Source organism: Amphiura filiformis, chromosome 17 (assembly GCF_039555335.1).
Source record: "Amphiura filiformis chromosome 17, Afil_fr2py, whole genome shotgun sequence".
Lineage (NCBI taxonomy): Eukaryota > Metazoa > Echinodermata > Ophiuroidea > Amphilepidida > Amphiuridae > Amphiura > Amphiura filiformis.
In genome coordinates, this window is record NC_092644.1 from 36,238,365 (window position 1) to 36,264,269 (window position 25,905).

General features: G+C 38.0%; 3 protein-coding genes across 4 annotated transcripts in view; 1 reads left to right on the forward strand and 2 right to left on the reverse strand.

The window, feature by feature from the left end:
* LOC140138247 (protein transport protein Sec16A-like) overlaps positions 1 to 1,291 on the reverse strand; it is a gene marked incomplete at its 5' end in the record, with an annotated part of 58,949 nt that extends 57,658 nt beyond the window's left edge. The window contains one exon of the mRNA XM_072160161.1: positions 611 to 1,291. Within this exon, the coding sequence (XP_072016262.1) occupies positions 611 to 1,291 (681 nt within the window). The remainder of the gene's footprint in view (positions 1 to 610) is intronic.
* LOC140137713 (uncharacterized) lies at positions 1,289 to 12,036 on the reverse strand. Of its 2 annotated transcripts, XM_072159475.1 has the most exons (4): positions 11,912 to 12,036; positions 4,005 to 4,101; positions 2,460 to 3,424; positions 1,289 to 2,429 (listed from the first exon to the last, which is right to left on the reverse strand). In XM_072159475.1, exons 3-4 carry the CDS (start codon positions 3,301 to 3,303, stop codon positions 1,333 to 1,335), a joined length of 1,941 nt encoding a protein of 646 aa, XP_072015576.1. In that variant the 5' UTR covers positions 3,304 to 3,424; positions 4,005 to 4,101; positions 11,912 to 12,036; the 3' UTR covers positions 1,289 to 1,332. The 2 variants fall into 2 exon arrangements, with proteins under 2 accessions (XP_072015576.1, XP_072015575.1); XM_072159474.1 differs by having other exon boundaries at positions 1,289 to 3,424.
* A 300-nt stretch (positions 12,037 to 12,336) lies between these two features.
* Positions 12,337 to 22,046, forward strand: LOC140137715 (vesicle-trafficking protein SEC22b-like). The gene is made up of 5 exons (XM_072159478.1): positions 12,337 to 12,604; positions 17,542 to 17,651; positions 18,554 to 18,714; positions 19,262 to 19,408; positions 21,177 to 22,046. Exons 1-5 carry the CDS (start codon positions 12,530 to 12,532, stop codon positions 21,362 to 21,364), a joined length of 681 nt encoding a protein of 226 aa, XP_072015579.1. The 5' UTR covers positions 12,337 to 12,529; the 3' UTR covers positions 21,365 to 22,046.
* The last annotated feature ends 3,859 nt before the right edge of the window (positions 22,047 to 25,905 follow it).

The following is a 25,905-nucleotide window of genomic DNA, read 5'->3' on the forward strand; positions in this document are numbered from 1 at the left end:
CGACTCCATCATAGTTTTGGTGTCATACATGGAGGCAAAAATTGTTGTATATGTCGTGTGATCAAGCAAAATCAGTGTGAAGTCAGTCAAAATCCATTCAACTTTCAATTTCTTACCGGATTGTAAAAAGCATTTGCAAAGTTCCATTTTGAAAATTGAAAAATCAGGCCAAAAGATATGAGCAGTTAAAGAGTTTCCAAAACAATAGGAAACAGAAGGATATTTCCTTTGTTTGGCTATGTATGTTTGTAAGCAATCTGCTTGGAATTAAATACAGTTTGTAAGGTACATGTACAAGTATATCATAATGGCGGACACCTTGTTCACCGAGGTGTGCCTAATGTTGAAATAATAGCATGTGCTTTTTCTCATGAAAATAATCCTGTGATGTACATGTACATGTAAATGTAATATGATGTGGTATAATGATAAAATATTATGTGATAAGGTAATATTATACACAACATGATTGTTGTTTGATACAGGTGTAAAAAATAAAAGAATGATTTTTTAAAACATTAATATTGCACATAGGCAGTTATAAAGCTGGGAAAGTACATTCACCTGGGTTTGATTGCACTAATTGAATAATTTATAATTACAATCTTACCTGATTTGGTCCGTACTGTGGCGTGGACCCAGGAGGTCCTTGCTGCTGCTGCTGCTGATACTGGCTTGAATATTGCGCTGAACTTGTTACCGGGTACTGTGGATGGCCTCCTGGCATCAGTGGTACCGGGTGTACCGGCTTGACAGGCTCATGTGGATTTGTAATAACCGGAGCTGATGACGATGCAGTGGCTAACTGCCTAGGTTCAGCAGACTGACTAACAGATGTTAGTGATTGCACACTTTGAGCAGGCACATGTGGCGGCAGACCCCCAACAGAGGGTGCTATGACAGATTGCTGTACAGCAGTGCTCGCCGGCGGGAGTAATGTCGGCTGTGGCAACTGCCCAACGGACAGCCCAGCCATTTGTTGTGTCACCTGATTCACATTTGGAGCAGTCTGTTCACTAGAACTTGGCACAATTGGATTTGGCACAGATTGTGCTGCATTGTTTGCGACCGTTCCAGGAGTCTGCTGTAGTAGAGAACTTGCCTCTGATGGCGGAGGTGGAACGGTAACATTTGCTATTGACGCTGCAAGATTCTTATCCAATATAACTGGCTGCGCTAGTGACGGCACTGTTGCGGATGGTACAGCTGGAGCAAGTAGTATATTACTTGGAAGAGGGGGAACTTCAGTTGACCAAAGTGGAGGTGAGGGGTTCACTGCAGCCGATGGCGTGGGGTTCTATTGTGTTGAGCCCTGACGGCATGCGGAAGGCACTAGGATCGCAGCTCCGGATAACAGGGGTTAGTTTGTGATAGGGGATTTGTGGATTGCGTACTCTGTGGTTGAGAATGCACTGGGGGTGCCAATGCAGCAGGATTAGGCGGCGTTTGTCCTACGGGCTGTGGATTAGTTGGATTATGAGCAGGAGGTGGTAATTCACCTGACTGGAGTCCACTTGGTTGGTTTGGCTGTGGCAAAACTGGCACAGCTTGAATATTAGATTGCGAAGTTGTTGGCATTTGGGGAATGTCCTGTCTTATGACTACAGTATCTTGCTTAGGGGGTACATTCTGAGCAAGTGGTGGAGGGGCACTTCCACCCCCAACAGAAGGGTTATTGACGTTATTCTGCAAAGGCTCATCCTGATTCAATTGCTGCTCGGATTCAGCTAGCGATGATCCAGTTGTTGAAATATTAGTGTCTGTGGTACTAGGCACCGACATATTACTTAAATCGCTAACAGCACTATTTTGTCTCGATATATCTGTTGAAGGAGGTGGAGGTGGCAAACTCTGTCCCAGTGTTGGTAAAGAATCAGGTGATTGCATTGGACTAGTTACTACAGGCGGAACACTAACTTGCTCTTGGTGTCCTTCACCGAAATGTGGTACATTCATGTCAGATGGAGCACAAATTTCACTTTGCTCACCGAGTTCTTTCTTCATTTCAGGCGGACGACTATCAGAACTACTCACACCCGTTGATGACACGTCTTCAAGCATTGAATTGCTACGACTCGTCGTCGACGATGACGCTGATGGTTCGGAAGGCGGTAGACTACCCGCAATGGAACTACATGAACTTGGTGGCCCAATGTCACTACCACCATCATTAACACACAGGGATTCTGCTTCTGTAATTTGATTGGTTTCTAGACTATCAAGGGGCGAATTCATTGCAGGTGAAGCAAATTGATTTTGAAGAGAATGATCATTTAAAGAGCTAGCCTCTTGAATCAGCTGTTGCTGTTGTACAATTGGCTGCACATTATTATCATTTTCAGAATTATTACTTTGTACATTATCTATCTTTTCTTCTTGCAACTGTTCCCCAGGGTAACCTTCTCCAGTGTAACCTTGTCCAGGGTAACCTTGTCCAGGGTAACCTTCCGTAGGGTAACCTTCTGCAGGGTATCCTTCTGCAGGGTGTCCTTCCCCAGAAGGATTGTTAACACCTACTGGACTAATTGGACTGTAAACTGCTTGCGGAACTTCAGCTTGGTTTAGAGTTAATTGCCCAGGTTGATATGGCTGTAAAATTGAATCAGCCCCCTCTGGCGAGACAGCTGTTGGATTTAAACCTTGAGGAACGAAGCCCTCGTTTCCGTTACTAGTTCTAGGGGGAGGCATTGCTGGTAATGCTTGCTGATTTGTTTGCACTGAGCTCTCAGTTTGATCAGATTCAAGAAAGTCTGATTCGTTATCATCATTGTGAAACATTCCTAGATAACCGCCACATCCTGAATCCTCATCAACTTCTATTTGCTTATTTCCTTGTTTTGATTCTAAATTCGGTACATTGTTTTCCTCTTGACCTTGAAAATTGGGATCATTCCATCCTCTTTCCATCTCAGGCCCAACAGGGCCTTGATTCCACTGATTTTGTGCTGGTCCATAATCAGCGTTCCCTTGCATGGAATCATTTGACTGTTGTGTATAATATGGCTGTTGATCATACGGCGTAAAGTTTTGCCCGGAGGATTGATCATGCGGCATACTCCCGTCGCTGTAACTGTAATTAGGATCCTGTGGCTGCTGTTGATAATTCCAATCCTGTTGCTGGAATTGATCCTGATGATGGTTGTCACCTTGGAACTGCTGCTGGTTCACGTCTGACTGTTGCTGATTTTGCTGCTGCTGTTGCTGTTCAGCACCTCCTTGCTGCTGTTGATAAGGGTCGATGAAAGATGGTTGGTTCACGACTCCTTTATTGCTGTATTCAGCAGGGTTATAGAACATTGGCATGCCTCCTGGCGGATTGGTGGCTTCGGACGCAACTGGTACATCCCCGGATGATTGCGGGTACCAGTTTGGTTGCTGATTTTGCTGATCAAAAAGTTGTGCTCCGCAGTTCCCTGTTGAGGCCCTGTGTTAAGAAGAATGAACAAAAGATGGAATTATTCCCAAGTTTTAATGATGTTTTTAGTGTTGTGGATATCCAAGTTGATTTAATAACAATAATTACCTTACCTAGGAATCTATTGATGAAACACCATAATTACCAAGGCACAACTTTTGGCGCACAGAGATCTGCTCAATAGCCTTTAAGATTAAAAACAATTCTTTCTACAAGAATGCTCAATCCATTTTGCAGATTCTTGCCAAAATTCTATAAAGGGCCCTTAAGTACAAAGAACCACTGTATAAAACTCACAGAGTAACCTCTACATTTACAAGTGGAATACAAGGCATTTTCTGGAAATTAGGAAATGCTCTGAGCATGTTTGATGCCTTTTGAATGTGACCCGATGCTTTTTGTTTGAAGCAAATTGAACATATGGTTTACATAATACATTTTGTATTCTTTGTATCTTATTGATGATTACTAATAATGCTCTATAATTTTTGCTAATATATTTTACTACAAACCAATGCATAAATGGTCATGGTATTTGACTACTTTTGCTTAGAATTTAAAATAATGAATGGGAGAAAAACAACCTTACCATTATTGAAGAAATCTGCAGGGTTGCCATAGTTGGGCTGATCAGCACTACCTGGACCCGACATGGTGGCGATTATGTCACAATCCTTCCGTCAAATCTGTAGTTAACAAAAAGAAACATGTGGGTTCATTATAGGAAATTCAAATTGAGAAACGTGTGTCTAGATCTAAGGTCCGTAATACAAAGCAGACTGGACTCTGGAATAACCACAGAATTAAAACCAGAGAACCAGGACTTGACCGCCATCTTGATACAGGCATGGAGCAAAAATTGGGGGTATTCGGTTTCCCTCGGAATGCGCTCGAGGCATTCGTTGTCATGCAAGCGACATGGAAGATGGGCGAATTTGAGAGACGCGCTTGATGCGATCTGCACGCAGTACCAAGGCGCTTCAGATGAGGCGAGAATTATTTTCGTTAGTCTCCAGACTTTTGCCGTCGGCAGGACCGAATACCCCCAATTGTCTCCCCATAGCTGACGGCGCGACTGTACGTGGCGGTATAGGGAGTCCCGGTTCTCCTTCTCTAATTCTGTGGGAATAACTCATTTGAGGTTATATTAAGGCTCTCATTTTCGGTAAATTCGGCTCCCGGTTCCCCGAACTTTTTTTCAAACATTTTTTTTTTGTAAATTTTTTTTTTCAAAGTTTTTTTTCGGTTTTGTAGTGTCTCTGGACCTAGACCTAAATGCTAGGATCATGGTTGACCTAAAAAATTTTTTTAAAATTGAATTTTGCACATTGTTTTGTGTTTTAATCTGAAAATTGATACACAGTTTTCATGTCAAAGTCAAACTCTATTAATGATATCAAAAAGCATTGACTTTGAATGCATTTTGATATCAATAATAGAGTATGACATGAAAACTATGTATCAATTTTCAGATTAAAAACAAAAAACAATGTACAAAATTCAATTTTTTTTTTTTTTTTTAGGTCAACCATGATCCTAGCATTTAGGTCTAGGTCCAGAGACACTACATTTTTTGGAAAAATTTCAATTTTTTTTTTTTTTTTTTTTCGGGCTGGTACCGGGCAGGGAATTTCCTGCCGGGTAATAGGATTATCGGGCGGGACTCGAATTCCCGGGACTCACTCAGAGCCTTAGGTTATATGTGTACATCCTAGACCTAGCCCTGTTCACAAACCGCGACGCCTCTTGAATAGCGAGCGAAGCGAACACCGATCGAAATCTTTAGATCATCATACATCACCAATAAAAGTATATATATTCTGAGAGCATATAACTCAGATGATTTCAGAAATGATACAATGAGAGTCATTATACAGGGTGACTCATAATAATACAGGGTGTAACAAACAAAATTAGGTCAAACATTTTATGTGTGTTTGTGACATTATGGGACCGGGGAGTTCAATATGAAATAGATATAGGTGTAGGGCTGGCACTTTAGCACTAAGGGGCATTCGGTGAGAGCAAAATGTAAAAAATATGGGGTCATTGGGTGAGAGCACGATTTTTGGCAATCGGTGAGAGCAAAAATGTAAAAAATATGGGGACATTGGGTGAGAACATGACCTTTTTTAAATGGAATCTTTGGGTGAGAGCGAAACAGCGCCACAAAAATCTCGAAAATCGAATTTCTAGTTCTAAATGGCTTCAAATTTCATTGTTTTTTCAAAATAAGTAACAAAATCAGTGATAAATGAAAGTTGCTGTCAGGGTCTTAGCTAGAAATTAAGGGTTGCCCGTCATTTTAATCAATTTGCCTGTCCAAATTTGACCTTTAAAATATTTACCAGACATCTATAGCCCATTGGGGGTTCAAAGAGTTCAAATATGGCTGATATGTCCTTGTTCTACAAATTGGGTCTACTAAAAAGGGCAATTAGCTTTTCAAAACATACAATTTATGATATAGCATCTGTCAAAGGCATTAATTTTGCCCGTCCCAGGAGCAAACTGGCCGTCTAAAATGACGGCCAGACGGGTGGCTAGCTAAGACCCTGGTTGCTGTTCAAATTGAACTTGTAAGGGTCTTTGGGTGACAGATCAAATGGAAAAATATAGGGGTCTTCGGGTGACAGAGCATGTGTTCGTAAAAAAATATGGGGTCTTTAGGTGACAGCGATGCTGAAAAAGGGGATCTAAACAGCCCTACATACGCGTCACCACCAAAGTTGGAGTGCCCCCACCCCCCGGGTATGGGACCCTGAAATACCCAAATGGAATGAACAAAAGTGCATAAGCATTCGTAAAAGGCCGCATATAATGAAACCTTGAAAATAATGAATAATGAAATAGTTGCCTCATTAGGCCTGGCAAAGTCGATTTTGAGTTTCCCGTCGCCCGCCCGCACTTCATTTTCAGGCCCGCACTTGAATTCATTATTGCGATTTTCAAAAAATAAAAATAAAATCTTATCATTTTTGCACAAAAAAACGATGAAATCCATGCATTTTTAGTGGAAAAATCAAATTCAAAACATCGATTTCGCTACCGGCAGTAAACTCATTGCGGCCGGTTGATTGGCGTCTGATAGTGATAGCCTAGATCCTGTAGGCCCGGTTCGCAACGCTTTGTAAATATGTTGACGTCGCTGTCCTTTTCCACGTGCGTATCATATACTGGACTGACAGATTAATGCTGTCATGCAGATCAATGATTCTACAGAGCTCTACAGTGCTGTTCGCGAAATCGCACAATGAATAGTGATGTTTGTGCGAATTTTAAAAAAATATATTGATTCTGTTATTTTTAGATTTCTTTTCATAAATATCAATCATATATTTTAAAATAGTACTTGGTATCGTTTTACATTAATTTGACTGTACAAAAATGGCAAAATTTATATATTTCAACTCTGCTCTATTGTGACACTGTTGCACCAAATATGCGGTCGAACAAAAATATTTTTCAATGTCTGATTTTTTATTCTACAGTGCTGTTTGTGACTTTGCACAATATCGTTGTTTGTGGTAATTAAAGAAATATATTAATACTGTTAATTTTATATTTGTTGTCCCGATTGATCAATTATTTATTTTTAAATAGTATTCGACATAGTTTTAAATTAAATTTAATATACAAAAAGAGCAAAAAATTATATATTTTAACTCCATTGTATTTATGACATTGCTACAAGAACTATGCGGTATTCAACATCAACAAAACACGTACGCATGGGGTTTTCCCTTTAATTTTGTTGGCGCAAGATTCGATAGTGGAGCTGTATTAAAGATTTGTCATGTACATATCAATTAAGATATGCGACAGTGGTCGTACTGTCATGCAGTGGACGATATCGCATGTCAACGTCAACTGGATAATTTGTACTTAAATCACACAAAATTATAAATAAATAAGAAAAATAATAGTAAAAAGAAAGGAATTGGTATCAATTTTGACCTTGCAGCCTCTTTGCAAGTTTATATCTTTGGTTAATTAAACATCCTTTGAGTGAGTGAGCGGTAAATAACAACGTGTTTTACACTCGCATTTTGTCATATAATGAAAGTCACGAAAATAATGAATAATGAATAATGAAAAAGTTACCTCACTTGTTTTCAAAAATTATGTGACGGGAAACTCAAAATCGATTGTTCGGGGCCTTATGAGCTGAAAAAAAAGGGATGCTAAACAGCTCGATATCAAGTTTCAAGTGCCTTACAATAATGTCGCCAATGCTATTTACCATGTTTACAATTTCTGTGGATGAGATTTTTTCCGGGTCCAAGCACAGCCTGCTGGACCAATCCAGGTTATCTAATCTTACTTTTTCCGGGTCCAGTGAGTACAAAAAGCGTCCTGGACGCGAAAACACGAAAAACTGTGACCCCTGATGACAAGTCAACCTTTGCAAATCGGGAGATGGATTGATTTGCCCAGCACTGGATTTTCCCATTAGTATTTTAATGAGTGGCGCTGGTCGGTCATCAAAACAACTTTGATCAAGCAAGGTTGCAGAATTAAACTGACTCATAATATGGTCGGAATTTGTACTTCAGCGCTTGTGTTTCCGGTTAAAAGTAAGCAAATACTTCAGCTAAGATAGACATGTCCACATTGCTTATTATAGAGGGCGGCGACATTCAATCCAAAAAGTTGCGACCACAGTAGCTCACAGTCAATGGCTTAACTGTGTAATCCTCATAGGGAAATATACAAATTTGGCGTGGCGGTATAGGGAGTCCCGGTTCTCCTTCTCTAATTCTGTGGGAATAACTCATTTGAGGTTATATTAAGGCTCTCATTTTCGGAAATTCGCTCCCGGTACCCGAACTTTTTTCGAAAGGTACCGGGTACCCGAAATTGCAACAACAAAAAAATGCAAAAAAAAAAAAAAAAAATTTTTTGTAAATTTTTTTTTCAAGTTTTTTTCGGTTTTGTAGTGTCTCTGGACCTAGACCTAAATGCTAGGATCATGGTTGACCTAAAAAAAATTTTTAAAAAAAAGATTAGATTTCATAAAATAAAATCGCCTTTGTGTAAAATGGATCATCATGGTAAAAAATGATGCATTACAATTTACATGCTTTTTTGTACAGTAAGTCATTGTAAGGTATTGTCAATGATGGCCGCAGAAAAGTGCAGTTTTTTAAAAACAGACATTTGCCCATAACTTCGCTAATTTTTGACCTACAGACATGGTTGACCCCTCATTTTTTAAGTTAAATAATCACCTTTTTAAACAAAATAATTTCCATGTGAAATATCCTACTTTGTGAACATGCCTAATTTAGGCTAAGATACATGAATGCCTAGCCAAATTGGACAATCTAAAAAAAATGTTTTGATGCGTTTTAAAACTGAAGACAATATGATGACTGACAGCGTTCGAAATAGTGGTTATCCGGTTGTCCAAATTAACCAAAACAAGCGTCGGACAACTTAAATGAGGTCGCCGGTTGTCCGGTTGACAACCAAAAATCTACACACAATTTCTATATTTTAATATACATTATATAATCTTTACACAGGTGACAAAAGATGGTGGCTATATGATGATCAATTTCTCATTTATATTGTTCTTTTATGCAAGCAATCACAGCCCCGAAAACTTGTAGTTTTGTATGCATTGCGACATGATGGGGAAAACCCAGCTGATGATTCCACAACTCTTGATGTAAACAAAATTGGTCGCCACACAAATTTATCGCATACCTAGTGTCAGTAGTGTGTATGCATACATGCACCTTGTCGTATTCTGGTACAGGACAGATTAGGCTAATGAAAGTTGATCCCCAGTTTCCCGTTACATAGTTTTTCATGACTGGGTAGGTGACTGTTTCATTATTCATTATTCATTATTTTCAAACTTTCATTATCGGTGCAAAGTTAATTACGGAATGCTATGTTTTGAGGCCCAAATAAAATAATAAAGTATAGTTAGTAATGACCATGCTTCACTTCAAAACAAATTTTAATTAAGCACATCTTCTTTGGAATCTTCAAATTAACTTAGATAGGTTGTGCAACATATGAAAGCACCAGAAGTCCATGATAGTCTTTGGAGAACCACTTTTCCATATAAATACACTGTGTCTGTGTGTTCTATTGCACACTACTTTTTACAAACCAAACTTACTATCCACTAGCACATCTTTGGAAGCAATATTTATACGGAAATTAGTTTGTCTGCTTGCACAAACTGGAGGTTGCTGGTAAAAATCATCACAGGGTGCATGTGTTAATAATAAAACAACCATGCAAGAAATTGACAAATAAATCATTTTATTTATAAGTTTATTTTATTAAATACATATATTTGTAAGAAAAGCAGAATAAATTTGACTTCAAATTTTATTTATTTTATTTATTTTGAAGTTGTCTATATATAGCGCGCTACATAGTGCACGGTAGAAATGCTTTCATACGCTGGTTCCCGCGAACTTGGCTGCCTCTCTTTGTGTTCGGTCTATCCATTTAGTGGTAGGAGAAACTTACATGCAGGGAATTGCTAGTCTCCAGTAAATGCGCCCTACGATATCGCCATTTTACCACGTAGTTTAACCCAGCGTTTGCAAAGACTATTCGGGCCGGTCAGGGTCGGCGTAAAAGTGCTTAAAATACGTGTCAGACGTGAAAGATGACATTAAAACTATCCTTTTTTTCTTACAAACTTGAAAAATGTGAAATAATGAAATAATGGAAAATAATGAAATATTTGATCGGCATTTTTTCTGACCGAGTCGGGTAACGGAAACTGGGAGTCAACTTTCATTAGCCTTAACTGCGTCATTGGGAAGAGGCTAACCAGAACACGTGGAGTGGAAATTTCCTTCAGCAGTCGCATTCACAAAAATGACAGAATACAAAGTTTCAAGTTCTTATAGCGATATGTGGAAGTCATGGAACTCTGTAATTTTAATGATGTACTGTCCTGGCGTGCGTGTGCGGTTGATGTTGTATTATTATCACAAGCTGAAAATATTATTTTTTATTTACATTTCAAGTAAATTTTCTTTAAAATAATATACGATTCCATAATTATATTAATTTTACGATGAATAAAACCAATTTTTAAAAACAAAATCAAACCATTCAAATGTTTGTTTGTTTTTTGCATCCGCTATAATTAGCACATTTTTAGCATTTACTACACGTTATTTTTGCGAAAACAAAAACATGACGAGTGATGATTTCAGGAGCAGATCGAAAGAAATGTCTGACTTTGTAGCGTAATTTGTTTGAAAAATCACGGACAACTGAAATATTTGGCGGACAACCAAAAACTGTTACCTGGTTGTTGTCCGGTGGACAACCACTTTTTTTTTTCTTAATTCGAACGCTGATGACTGAACGTGTTATACTACCACCCTCTATCTTCTATCCACACAGTCAGTCACAGTAACTATCGTGGATAGTACATAGATTTCTCGATCAACGCTGGACACTTGGTTGCGAATTTCTGAGTTCTGACCAGACAGGGTCTAATTCTGCATAAAACCGGGCAACGTTATTTCTATAGATCTGCTGCGCATTCAAATTGCATTGTGTTGCATCGTAATTTCATTTGTGTCTATGCTAATTATGTTTACACAACATGAACTCACATGTTTTCAAGCAAATTCGCCAATAATAGGTGATCAAAAGCGATCGGAATGTTACAAAAGTACAGATCGCATTCAGCTTACTTCATATGAGATGATCTTTGGAAAAATACGGCATAATTTGTCTTGGTGTTTGCGGAATGCCATGCAGTAAAATATTAATACGCTATGGCAATTCATGATTGACAACTAACAATCGGCGTGTCCTTCGTATCCTCCACTGTCAATTTCTTATCCACTCACTAATCCTCACAAAAGCTTTGTGTTGATTACGTAATGTGTGGAGGCAAATTGCAATAAATACAATGAAATAATGAGTAGGGCGGGCTCCGAAGCGGGTTTCTTTTTCATCTTACGTAACAGTATTGTTCTCCAAAAAAACCGGAAGCTTGTCGTTTGGAGCTCTAGCTGAAATACAGCAAGATAATGTAAGATAGTAAATGTAAACCTGTATTTTAGCTAGAGTATCTCGAGTCGAGCTAGTTCTGACCCTGCTTCTCGAGCAACATTTTGTGTCGCTGTCGAGTCTCACCCCGTCTCATCTAACATCATGAACATGCTAAAAATCTCAGATTTATCTGGCATGTTCATGTTGATGTGAAACGACAAACGTGAATGTTTTCGGTGCTGGATCAGATTCAGAATGATACCGATTAATCGGTAACATTTACCATCTGGGAAAAATCTCTGTAGAATCCAACCATAATACCTCACCAATCAAACTGAAACAACAGTGCCATAAATGGACAAAATCGCCAAGCTTGACAAACCATAGGGTCAATGAGGGTGGCGAATTCGGCATCTCCGCATTAGAATCTTAATTTACTCTTTCGTATTAAGACATATGAAAGGCCACTACGCTAAATATAAGGGGCAAAACTGTATGTAATCTTACCTCAAATATAGCAGATATATTAAGTAAGCGAAAAAATTTCTTAGATTTAAATATTTTTATATTCTTGTACTAAAAACAGTAACTTATGATGACCCATTCTACGCAGTTCCGTAACAATTTCGCCGAAGACAGGATCGCTGACTACGTGGATTGCGCATGCGTGTGAGTGGAAAATTTGACCTATGACCTCTGAACAAGACTTAAAACTTTTGGGAAGACTGATTTTGAAGAGATTCTACACCTTTTTACCACTTCGTTTCAAAAAAGAAATTTTTTAGATATTGCTCCATAACCTGACAGATCTTTAAGTACAACTTTGCCACATGATTATGTCAAAAATGGGGAATTTTGCATCAGCATTTAAACGCCCCTTCAACTCGAGTTTAACCAATTTAACTCGAGTTAAGACTAATATAGGTCAAAGAGAGGTCAAATTTACGTGTTGTTTTTGACTTCAGCGATACAAACCGGCCACGTCAACTGAATGTTTTTAGTAATTTTTCAGCTGTTTTAGTGTAGCAGCTGTCGTGAAATAAACATTAGCAGTAAGATTAGAAACAAAAGAATTTGCTCCCATTTCTTGATTTGTAAATAAGTGTCTGGTTTAATAGATCCAGGATGGTTTTGATGACGATGATTGCCCGTGTGGCAGACGGGCTGCCACTTGCAGCATCAATGCAAGAAGATGAGCAGGTAAGCTTACAAAAATAAAAGCTTAAAAAAAAAAGAACTTACTTTTAATGTTACAAGTTCAGGTTTTGATTTCTTGAAATGTGTTTCTTTTCTCAGCAATTAGCTTCTCCTGCATTATCCACCATGTCCACCTGCTCGGATATCGATATTTGATTATTTCATAATAAATAATTATTACGCAAATACAGGAATTTTCAGTTCGGGGCGCGCGCTGGCCTAGCCGCTAGCATATGTGTGGCTCACACAAGCAATAAGTAATACGTAGTATTGCTTGCGTTGCGTGGTAAATCTCGTAACTACTGAACTGTGAAATAATGGTTGTTTTTTTGCTCTGTTCAAAAAGTGACATGTACACTATAGAGTAGGTATGCTAGGTGAATTCAAATTTGCCATCAAACTGCATCATTTTACATATCAAATTAAAGCCCTTGAGTAAAGAAAGCCAAAACTGAAAACATTTTTGTTATAGCACTTTCCGTAACAAAGTTACATCTTGTCAAAGATTGACTTTCATCAAAAAGATTCTGCTAGCAAAATTCCCCAAAACGGCATTTAGGGGTGTTTCTAGATCTTAGTCTCATGGCGATAGCAGCTTTTTTAATGGAACTGCTATCAAAATCCTCTAAAATTCCATGTGCGGCTTGATTATCACCATAAAAAATCATATATTTGGGTCAAGTGAAGTATAGAAAACATATTTATTGTCGGTTTCCTTCACCGACCTATTCTCGAAAAAAATTGAAATTTCTATGTAAATATGCATTGTGTTTGGGCCCCGGTCTCGGCGAATTTCGCTGACTAGCAAATGTGTTAACTACGGTTTGCCTGGGATACCTATATAGAGCTAGCTGTGGTCGGCACCATTTTTTAATGTCGACTTGACGATATAATTCGTATACCGACGTCGACATAAAAAAAATTCTAAAAAAAAAGGTTGGAAACTACAGAAATACTGACTACAAAAAAATGCCAATTTTTTTTTACAAAGTCAAAGTTGAATAAAGTTTTTAATTTTAATTACTTTGAACAGCTAGCAATGCATACTACATTAATTCAATGTGTCCCTGACTGTTCAATAGAAGCAAAAGTAATCAAAATGTACAACTTTATCCAACTTAAAAAAAAAATATTGGCTTTTTTTTTATAGCAGTATTTCTATGGTTTCCAACCTTAAATAATGTAATTTAGGGCCTATAACTTGCTTTTTTGGCCAAAAATATTGAAAATTCAAATTTTTTTTTTGGTTTGTTTTTTTAGAATTTTTTTTTTTGATGGCGGGATATGTGCCGATGTCGACATAAGGCATGTCGACCACGGCCTTAATGTACAATGTTTACCAAATACAGCCCCCGGAAATGGTCTACCGGTACTTTTAGCGGACATCAACTCCGAAATAGTTTAGTCACATGGTTAAAAATGCGATCCCCAGCCCTTTGCTTTATACCTGTGGACGAATTTGTAAATCTCCGTGCCGAAAAATGCCCGGTACAAACATAGAAATGGCCACATTGCTTCAGGCCTGTTAATGAATATATCTTCTGTACTCCAATGGTTCCAACGTGGACGTCACAATGTATTTTATGATAGTCACCTACACAGCCAGATTGTGTCGGTCTGACGCTCATCGATCCTAACAAACATGTGATAGCCACATACAGTCTGGTCTGAGACTAATATTATACGCATGTGCGACGGAGTTCTTATGCCCCTGTCATACTTGCTTGCCGCTGCGGCAAGCGGTATTGTCACGTACCCCTCACGGAAATATCCTGCGCCTCTCGAGCCACTTCCGGTCCTGCCGGGACTCGAACCCACGACCCTTGTTTAAGAGGCGAAGCGCACTAGCGTATAGACCAAAGAGGACTTCCCGTCAGGTCTATAACACTAACGCACTTATACCTCCGTGACATGCTCCCCCTCCTCGTATGCCTCTGTTTAAACTGGTCGTCCTTGATACAAGGCATACTTGGCCAGACTGGTGGTCCTTGATACAAGAAATACTCGGCCAGCCATTTTGTGAACGCCTAACCCTTTCCGATGGGTGATCCCCTGGTGTTAAGAAACACCAGAGACCACCGCTGCCACCATTTATGTCACGAACCCCTCACAGAAATATCCTGCGCCTCCTCGAGCCACTTCCGGTCCTGCCGGGACTCGAACCCACGACCCTGGGTTTAAGAGGCGAGCGCGCTAGCGTATAGACCAAAAGAGGACTTCCCCATCAGGTCTATAACACTAACGCACTTATACCTCCGTGACATGCTCCCCCTCCTCGCAAGGCGCGTCCTCGCACCTTACTTCCTCTGTTTAAACTGGTCGTCCTTGATACAAGGCATATTCGCCAGACTGGTCGCCCTGATACAAGAAATACTCGCCAGCCATTTTGTGAACGCCTAACCCTTTTAAGAAACACCAGGGACCACCGCTGCCACCATTTATGTCACGAACCCCTCACGGAAATATCCTGCACCTCCTCGAGCCACTTCCGGTCCTGCCGGGACTCGAACCCACGACCCTGGGTTTAAGAGGCGAGCCCGCTAGCGTATAGACCAAAAGAGGACTTCCCCTTCAGGTCTATAACACTAACGCACTTATACCTCTGTGACAGTATGACGTATCAGCCAATCGTAAGCCTTGTTTATGTCCATTTAGCTGCACTGCTCATGCCAATCAGTGGCAAGCGGCTGGCATGCAAGTATGAAACCAGCATTAGACCCGCCATTTTGCCATGTGCGTTCTTCTCGCTAGATATAGCGGGTGGGAAAAATTACTTTTTGTCGATGTTTACCAAACAATATTTTCATTAACGGGTCATATTAGGATTTCAATTTTTTATTGATGAAGTTACATGTTGTTTTGAGGAATAAGTTCTTGAAAGTAAAAGAGAAAAACAGAAGAAAGTGTTCATGTTACATTTGAATTTTCTTCTTTGCCTCCTCCTCCCCAATTTCATCATGAGGCCAAAAAATTGTTTGATTCACGTAACATAAAGACAAATTAGGGTACCCCCGGGCCGGTAGGTCGGTCAGGATCTCTTTTTTTCCCCTTTTTTTCCTTTTCGCCAGCCCATAGGGCTGGTACCTAATTCTGAGATGGGATTTGTGTACACTAAAGATTAGCTAAGATTATAGCCTTCTTCTATTGGTATGAATTTTTTTTTTACTTCTTGTGGTGGAAATGTTTTTTATGTCTGCTATTTCGATTTGCAAGGAAAATAAGGTATGTTTTGCCGTTTCAACGAACAAAACGATTGAGTATTGCCAAAGTTATGTTTGAATTAATTATGACTTAAAAAGTTATCATAGGTTAGGCCTACACATATAAACATAAACTTGTTCAGCAATCAGCATATCAAAAATATGACATGGTCAACAATTAGTAATTAGCGGGGAATGATCACTGGAACAAGGTCATATCAGTGGACTACTGAGCATAGCATGATGTTTGGTTGCCTGTGAGTGCATAATTGATGTTGATAACAGATCTAATAATGTTGTAGAATCAAAATCTTCATTATATGGACCACATTGAAGTCAAAGTAATTATCTATCCTATCCTGTATCGTTTTATGGATAAAATTGACTCAAAATGTTATTGATGATATTATTGCTATCTTTAACATTAGTTTTGTCTTTTCAACGGAAAAAATCCGATGGAAAATAAAGTTTTTAGGGGTTAGCTATAATATTGAACAATAAATCCCATATTTTGGCATGCACTTATAGAAAATAAATAAATTATTGTCTTACTTTATAAATAAAGTAAAATGACACATAACTAAAGTGAGGCCACTTTCTATCTTTTTTATTTGATTCATAAAATTACATTCAACAAAATGATTGAAGACTGAGAAAACACACAATGCAGACTATTGCAGAATGGAGTAGGTAAGATGCCATGTCCATAGCTTTGCAGGAGTTTCGGACTAACAACACATTCAAAAAATACAGTTTAAAAGTGAAGATTGTGGTGAATGATCAGTCCTTTTATCATGTGCTTGCCACTATCTACTTTTTTTTAGATTTTTCAATTATTTTAGACTTTGGAATGATTTATGAATTTTTCATACATATAAATAAGTTTATTAGAGAACAAGGACCACTTCCAAGTCTTTAAGGGTACTCTAGGGGTTTATCCCTCAGAATCTCACATTTGAAAAAAAAAAAGTGCCTCATCGTTTCCTCGAGCACTGTTGGAAAAGACCGAAAACTACAGACAATGCTGATTTTACACTGAAAAAAAAAAAAAAAAAAAACACCTCCCTCCCTCATCAATTCATGAAAATCCTCTGGGCGAGAACCAAAATATTAATTTTATACGGCCTTATAGTAAACTATACATTGCGAAATAATATAAAATCATTTTAAAATAAAATGTGCATGTAAGTTGAGTTTACATAGCGAATTAACTAACAACTGCAGTGTATTTCTTGATTTTAATAATAAGCATGGGTAAAAAGCAGTAAAGACAAAAATACAGAACAATTTGGAGTAATGAATTAAGAGTTGACATGAGTTATAGGAGTTAATGCTTTTTGCTGTTTCAGTGTGCATGTTCTCAGCATTGATGGTTTGGTGAACTGTCATGTAACATGGATGTAAGCGTGATCCTAAAAATGCCTTTCACGGTGACCCAAACTATTTACAAGACCTCTTCTGCATTGAGGCTGGCCTTCCCTTTTAAAGGGAATTTTTATTAAGCTGTAAATTTCTTTTGATAATGGCTATTGGCTTTGGAACTGTTTTTTTTTTTTTTTAAATAATTTATTTTTATTTATTTATTTATTTTATTATTATTTTTTATTTTATTATTTTTTTTTTTTGAAAAAATGTCAGGGTCAGGCCTACTTTATGGGTCGATCGGGTTACGCCAATCAAACAATTTTTTTTAGGCCTTATTGCACTTCCCTAATATTCTTGTTGTGGTTTCTCTTTCAGTCTGGAAGAAGTTTAGTGGATTATCAAAACCAAGCCAAGATGTTGTTTAGAAAACTGAATGATCAATCACCGCCAAAATGTAGTATTGAAACCGGACCACTCATATTCCAGTAAGTTCAAATCCAACATCTAATTGTACATACATGAATGCAGTCTTTGTTTGTTTGTTTGTTTACCCAGGTTGGTCCGTGATGAGGGACACATACTAATCCATGGACCGTTCCAAATTGATATTAAAAAAAGTACAAGCCTGCATAGCCAGTGTAGGCTAATAGAATGTATGCTGGCCTAGATAGCTTTGATAATTTGTAAATATTATTTTGATGTATACATCATGTGTACCATACAGAGAGTACAAATGCACTGTACACAGGGACAGTGTTCCAAATAAGGTGGACCCTCTGGACAAAAGCCTATGAGTGTGCTGCTGCTGCTGCATCATGGTATTGATCACAACTTCACAAGGAATCAAAAGTGATTCCTTCCTGCAGAAGAGTTGGGATCAATTTGATCATAGGCCTTCAAACACCTTGAAGGCCTATGATTTGATCCCCTCCTCAACCTTGCTGCCTCTAGGAACAAATGTTGTATTCAAGTGCCTTTGTTATTCACGAGATGTCACTTACGAGGCTCTTGCATTCATATTATGACTTTGGTGCCCATAATTATAAACATTTAAATTCCCTAAAGTGAAGAAATAAATTAACAAAATATAATCAGGAGTATGAAAAACATGACCACTCATAAGTTGAAATCAAAGGATGCGAAAGAAAATACTGAAGAGTGAAGTATGATATTATTTTTTGAACACTTCAACTGCTTGCAGTACAAAAAGGTTAACTGCTAAGATTAAACAAAAGCTTTTTCGAATTTTATTGGTGATCGGCTGATTCAGATAAAGGGTGGATCGGTGCATCCCAACCCTAATATCACTAAAGACTGAAGGAGACCATTACTTTGTGAAATAATTTATAAAACTTTCCACTTTTTACTTTTCCGTGTGTGTTTACAGTTATTTAATAGAAGGCGGTGTGTGCTACTTGGTATTATGTGAGAAAGGCTACGCAAAAAGATTAGCATTTGGGTACTTGGAGGAATTACAGCAGGAATTTTATGAGCAATATAGCAGAAGAGTTAGCACAGTTTCCAGACCGTACTCATTCATAGAATTTGGTGAGTTAACAGATTATTGAAAAGCTGATAAAAGGGAAAGTCAGAGAGTATCTGTAAAATATTTTGGCTAAGAGGACAAACTAAACGTTTAATGATGTCCTACTAAATCCCCAGGACCCCAAATTTTGCGGAAGTAGTAGAAATTTTGGTACCAGAAGAAAGTTCATATTTTTCTCATTGACCCTATGAAATTTGAGGGCTGAAAGGTGTTTAGTTTGGATTTTATGAACAAAATGGTGACACATTTTAGTCGACCAATATTAGGATTACACAGTATTCTAGATAGGGATTCAAAAATCACACTTTCAGCTCTCATATCAAAATGGATTGAAATTCTAGCATGAAACTTTGCAGATGGGGTATTTGACTTTGACTGATATTTTAATTTTAACGAGGTTTTTCCAAATGTATTTAACCCCCCATGAAAGCACTTTCGTTTATAGGACGTCGTCAACCTTTTGGTTTGTTCCCTAACTGCTCCACCAACTTATCAACATGTTGACAGGAATAGGTCAATGTAATCAATTGATTGTCAAATTTGTTGCAGATACATTTATTCAGAAAACAAAAAAGTCCTACACAGACACAAGGGCAAGGAGAAACATGGCAAACATTAACACAGAATTACAGGATGTGCAGAGAATTATGGTCCAGAATATTGATGATGTAATGCAGAGAGGAGTAGCATTATCAGGTAAGCATTTTATTAGGATTATAATCGGTTATTCCAGTTGAAATCCATATACCCCCTTAAGGAGGACATTTCCTTAATCTCCCACATAGGGATTGTGAATTTGAAAGAGGGTTACCTGAATGAGTGACTCCATTTGAAATCTAGACCCCCTCTGGGGGATATTAAGATCATGCCTTCCATAGGGAGTGTATGGATTTCAACTGGAAATCAGGCTACTGGTGCTAGTACTAATTCTAAAAATAACCAGCTCGATTACAAAATTGCCAGCCCTGATGTATCATTACCCCCCTCCCCACCACCACCACCACCACCACAATAAAGTGGGTTACATGAAGTACAATGTATTGGTACTTATGAAATGTTACCTGTCCAACAGAGCAATCGACTACCACTGGCACACTGGCAGATGTGAGGTACAGTCCAGTACTAAAAGATATCAGATGAATTTTAGCTCCTCATACATACTGTATTGTTTGTAATAAATGCCCCCCCCCTTCCATGTGAAAAATTGACAAAAATGCAAACATTTCCATGCTGTATTGTGTGAGTCTTAAAACTGGCATCAGTCAGTCAGTCTAGTCAGGGACGATCGCTAAATTGCATGGACAAAACCTATTATATATGACTCACACTTCCATCCATTCCATTGCCTAATTATGGTAGAATTTCACCAGATTCTTGCTTGATGATGCACTTACGGGTGTAATTTTGATATATTTACCACAAAAATGATATTTTCCATGGGCGTCGCCATAATAGTATATTAGTATATAACTGTTAATCCCTCCTTTCTACAGGAGCACCATCGGGAAATTTAACCCAATTTTTAAGTTTTTTTCACTGACAATTCACCTTCAATAACCCCCCCCTTTGGAAAAATGCAACGCCCTCAGGGCGTTTATTACAAACAATATGGTGTTACTTACATGTACTCAAACAATTGGACCGGAGGGACTTGATTTTAAATTGGATAGGGGTACGCGGCTGGGATTCTAAAAACATACCACAAATATATACCAAATTTGACGGGGAAATAAATATTTGAAAAAGAAACTCAATTCTAGAAATTGTTTGCAAATTCTTGTACAAAATCATGAAAATGTGCACTTTTCCAGATTTCACCCCATCTATACCAAAAAGTCTGAAAATGCATCCCAAATCTGCCACACATCTCTAAACCCATGATCTTTCCACTAAGACCCTTCCACCATGGGGGATTGAACATTGTTCTCTTGATGCTTCAGCTCAAGATGCTATATCTTGCCTGCTAAATACTATTCTGTAAAACAGTTTCTGGTTTCTGGTAAGGAAGACTGTGCATTTGGTCCTCTTATATTCTGCATTTGGTCCTCTGTATTCTGCACTAAAAAACAATAATGATCTTTGAAAAATGTTAATCTGTGACCCCATCCCCCACTCTACATTGCTACTTTTTTGATAAGAAAGGGAATGATGTTTTGTTAGTGGTGACCATCAACAACTACCTTAACAATCATCTTCATGCAAAGTATGCATGTTTTGTTTTAAGCATATGAGAACTACCTGCCGATTGGCCAAAATGACTATTGTGTCCAATTTTGAACCAATCAAGGAGGGCATTAATAAGATCATCTGCAAATGCAAGTTTGACTGTAAATAGTTTAAAGCCTAGTCATAATTGGCAATTGAAACGAGCATTTCAAGTTATCAACCAATCAGAAATGCTGTTAGATGAACAATAGTGTCCAGGGGGTTAACCTACTGTTTTCTTTTTGTGCTTTCTAAACAGAACTTGACAGCAAAGCCAGCAACCTATCACATTTATCCCAAAAGTACCGACAAGATGCAAAATATCTGAACTTGAGGTCACGGAATGCCAAAATAGCAGCTGTTGTCACTCTGGTTGTAGTATTTCTTGTATACCATGCGGTATTGGTGGTTTTAATCTTGTACAAAGTGTTTCTAGATATTGTATGATTTTAAATTTAGTTACAATTATTCACTATTTATCATCATTGCTGATTGGCACATGTGGAAATGTTTGTGTTAGCTGGAGTACTCTGTAATATTATCAATAATGTGTACTTTATTGATGGAAGCTTTTGCTTTCTGATGAAACTGTATGAAAGCCTTCAAAATGTAAAATGTGTGAAAAAGTAATTAAGAGCTCATCTTGTGCATTGATATGACAAAACATTTCAACAAGTACAGGTCGCTAGAACCAAAAAAATGCAATCTGATAATTATTATTTTGCTCTATATACCGAGTACAGATATGACATTTAAGTATACAGAAAGTACAGATGTACACACAGTGTTCGAAGGTGGGCCCTCAGGTCAAAAGCCCTTGAGAATCTGCAGACCTCCCGATAGGTTACCCTGTGTGTCCAAGCCAGGTTCAACATCAATCCATTGCATTACCTGTTGTTACAAATGTGAACCAGTGCAACAATGAATGTTACAAATTTTAGTTTGGGCCCCATGAAAATTTATGGCTTATTTCGAACCCTGCACACAGACAGTATATTTCAGTGGTTTGCTTGGAGTGAAGTCCATGGAACATTTTTTCACATGTGCGATCTATGTATAGTTGTTATTTTTTATATGCTGAGGAAATATTGATACCCTTATATACTGCGCCAATAAAGGATCCTTACACTTGGAAAAATAAGCACAATTTCCAAACTGAACAATATTGGGGTAAATTTGTTTGTTTAATAGATGCACTATCTAACCCTGCACATTATGACACCACATTGAATCCAATGTGACTTCAAGAAGCAAAGTTACAAGCATTTGATTAGACGAAGGTCCAGTTTTAAAGTGACAAACTGGCCTATTCAAAACTCCACAGACTAGACATCTGGTTTGAGAGTGGTGAATGGCTAATTTATTCGCTTTGGCTTTAATTTAAAACAAAAGAAAACTGAAACAAAAAAACTGACAAATAAAATGAAAGTTATGAAAAGTGCAGAGAAGCAAAAACTAAAATAAAAACTGCTTTAAATAACGCTTCATTGAAGAAACTGTGTTGTCTCTTTGTTTCGCTGGTTGGAATCTTTTTGCGCCTTGTATAGGCAAGTTTGTCACTTTTAAAACTGGACCTTCATCTATTCAATTGCTTGTAACTTTACTTCTTGAGGTCACATTGGATTCAATGTGGTGTCATAATGTGCAGGATTAGATAGTGCATCTATTAAAAAACAAATTTACCCCAATATTGTTCAGTTTTGAAATTGTGATTATTTTTCCAAATGTAAAGATACTTTATTGGCACAGTATATTTCCTTTTCTTTTTCGAACCAGCTTAGCCAATAATTTATTATGAATTACGATTTCTTCCAGGGAAAGACCCAGAAGGGTCTTAGGGGTAGCTGCCCACCCTGCTAATCATGCAAAATTCAGTCAACTGCTTTCATCTCCCTCCCCCCACCCCTAATTTGATAATTTTTCAAATTCTGGATCCATCTCTGTCTTCATAATAAGATGATACAATTTTTCTGTGATCTTTGACCCAGTCAAGAACTGATAAGTTATGTACACCTTCACTTTGACCCAAGATAAGCAGGGCCAGATTTACCTTTTGGGGGGCCCTGGGCTAGACCAAAATTTGGAGGCCCCCAACTCACAGTGAGGTGATGTTGAAGCGTGTAGGGCGAGATGCGAAACATGCAGAACAAGCCTTTTGACGTGGGGTCCAGAGGCCCACTTAAGGGCCCCTGGTGGGATCCAGGGGGCAAAGCCCCTGGAAGCTGTTGGCATTTACAGAAGCTGAGATGACCCATATTGTAATAGGAATTACAATTATGTACAACTTATTTCGGCAAATATGATTTGTTTTTAAGCATTCCAATGTTAACTATGAAAAAGAGAATATCTTCATATTGGGGCCCCAAATATTTGAGGGCCCTAGGCCCAGGCCCATCTGACCCAATGGTAAATCCGGCCCTGATGCTAAGTGCCCATACCACATAAGTATGACAAAGCCCGATGACATACTTTCATCAGTGAAATCATTAAAGTTGACTTCAGCATTTTGAATACTGTATAAGTGGTTATTTTTGTGTGAACAGACTTTTTTTGCATGCAATGTTCTGCAAAATTTACTTTTGTCCATGTTGGTATTTTTGTGAAATTCATGCCTTAACAATACATTTAAAGACAAAAGCTTATATTTGCATGACTCAAGTTAAATTTCTGACTTTCTTGCATAGGGGTTAATCCCTAAACACAAAATTGGCAAAAATGAAACTTTCATGAAAATGATCGACCACATACATACAGTATGAGTTGCCCAATACACATGTGATTGATATGTGAAATCATTGTATGTGATTAATTTATGTTTAACATTTTAATCAGCTCTTTTGAATGTTAGGTTAGGAGACTAAAAAAACCTGTTCTACGGGTTTGACTGACCCAGATTTTGCATTTTGGGGATTTTTTTAGCTGTATGAAATTGAAAACAAATGTTTTTGGGCTGAAATGGATTGAATTTGGCTGAAAGAGTTTTCAGTGATAGTTTTGGATCATTTAATAAAAATTCCTGACCGACTGACTCTATTTAGCAAGTCCATCCGCCCATAGAACAAGTTGTTTCCTTTTTCATCGCTTTAAGAGTTCAGGTTTTTTTTTAATAGAGATTGTTATCATTCCAATGTTGGATATATGAAGTAATGTATGACTCATCTCATTTTTAATTATTGTTAGATTCATTTTGAAAAGATTGGTTATTTTTGAAGTAGGTGTTCAAAATGTCCAAAAGGCAGACTAAAATGATTTTCCTCTCTTCGGCAGTGTTCACTTTGAGACATTAAAGCCATATTGTAACATTTCCATAAGAATAAAAATAGTAATTTGTATTTCTTTTCCATAAAATGTTAGTTTTCATTGTTAAATACGTCCCCTTTTAATTTTGGCCTGAACAGACAGGGCCGGATTTACCATAGGGCCAGATGGGCCCCCAAAATTGCCCTGTGCAATGAGCATCTTCCATTTTAGCCAAAATAGCCTACAAAAATTGCACACTGGCCTGCTATATTGCAAAATTCAGCTTTAATTTGGGCTAAAATAGTCTATAATTGAAATGTTTTGCCCGCTAAATCTAAAAATGTGGCCTCTTGAGTGCACATGCCTTGCTCATGGTTCGTTTGGAGCCTCCAAATTTTGGCCTGGCCCAGGGCCCCCAAAAAGGTAAATCCGACCCTGTGAACAGATGAGGCAAAACAAAGAAAATCGCTTTAAAATACAGTCTGTAGATCGTGACTGAGGTCATCCTTTTGATGTGTTCTGACCATCCCGAGATTTTTATACGGTACATCAGAAACTAAGGACTACATTACTTTGTGTACATAACCTTTGTTGCTGATTTCATCATTTGAAAAAGACACTGTCCAATGTATTTTCGGGCTGTCATCAGCCCAGAATTAAACACAGTGTCCTATGGGACACAATGTCTGAATCAACTAAAATTTTGGAAATAAGCCTTTTTCATGGATATTTATTGAACCATACCATAAAAAAATCCTAGAATCACAAAATAAGTTCACATCAGTTATGCCGCTGTGGAATGTGATAGAAACCATACGTTGTGGAATCTGATAGTAAGAAACCATACAAATTACTATGTTAATGAACACTGCAAGAATAGTAAGAAGTAAACGTCTTGAGAGGAGAAATAAGGGAATTTCCCAGAAATCATGTCAGACTGGGAAGTGAAGTATATAAAGGCATAATTGGATGGTGGATCTGATTTCTTCATTCCCTTTGGATATTGGATTTGCATGCCATCAAATATAAGATTTTTTTAGAATTATGTGTTCCTCCTGTTTTCTCAATAGTCCTCTAATTTATCTTTGGATTGAATCTCCATAAAGCACAATTACAGTGAATTGTTTCCATAGACTTTAGAACACGGGGTAGGGGGCTAGTGAGGGCTCAGACACCCTTCTCCCCTCATTATTTGAGTGCGATGGCTTGAATACCCAGCAGCTACCAATAATTCCTGGTAAAGTAAAATAAAAACAATGATCAGATACCGGAAAGTGGTCGTTTTGTCTTATATTTGGCCAAATTTTCTGACTCTGAAGGGAATTAAAGCCACTCGGGCACCCCAGGACAGGTCGTTATAGCTTAAAAATTTGTTTTTGTCAGTCCCCACCCGGTCCCAATGTTCAAAATCTTCTGAAGCCACTGTTTTCATTTCGCGCTCTCACTAGTACCAACATCCCTGGGATATTCGTGGAAATTAGACTTGCAGCATCATGTTTTTGCTCCGGTTCTTTGTAACAAATCGGAACAAATTGCCTTGTTCAAATTCCTTTGAAGCACCGGTACCACCACCAAATGTCTTCTATCTTCTAACATTCTGTACTAGTTTAAGTACTTACTTTAAGTATATGACCATCAAGCAGGCAAGTGTTATTTAAGTTTCAGGTTTACTCGGATAAAATGAGGACGGCAAAGAGTCAAAAGTGTCCTTACAATGACTAAAAATGGGACAAAAAAGACAAATGGGT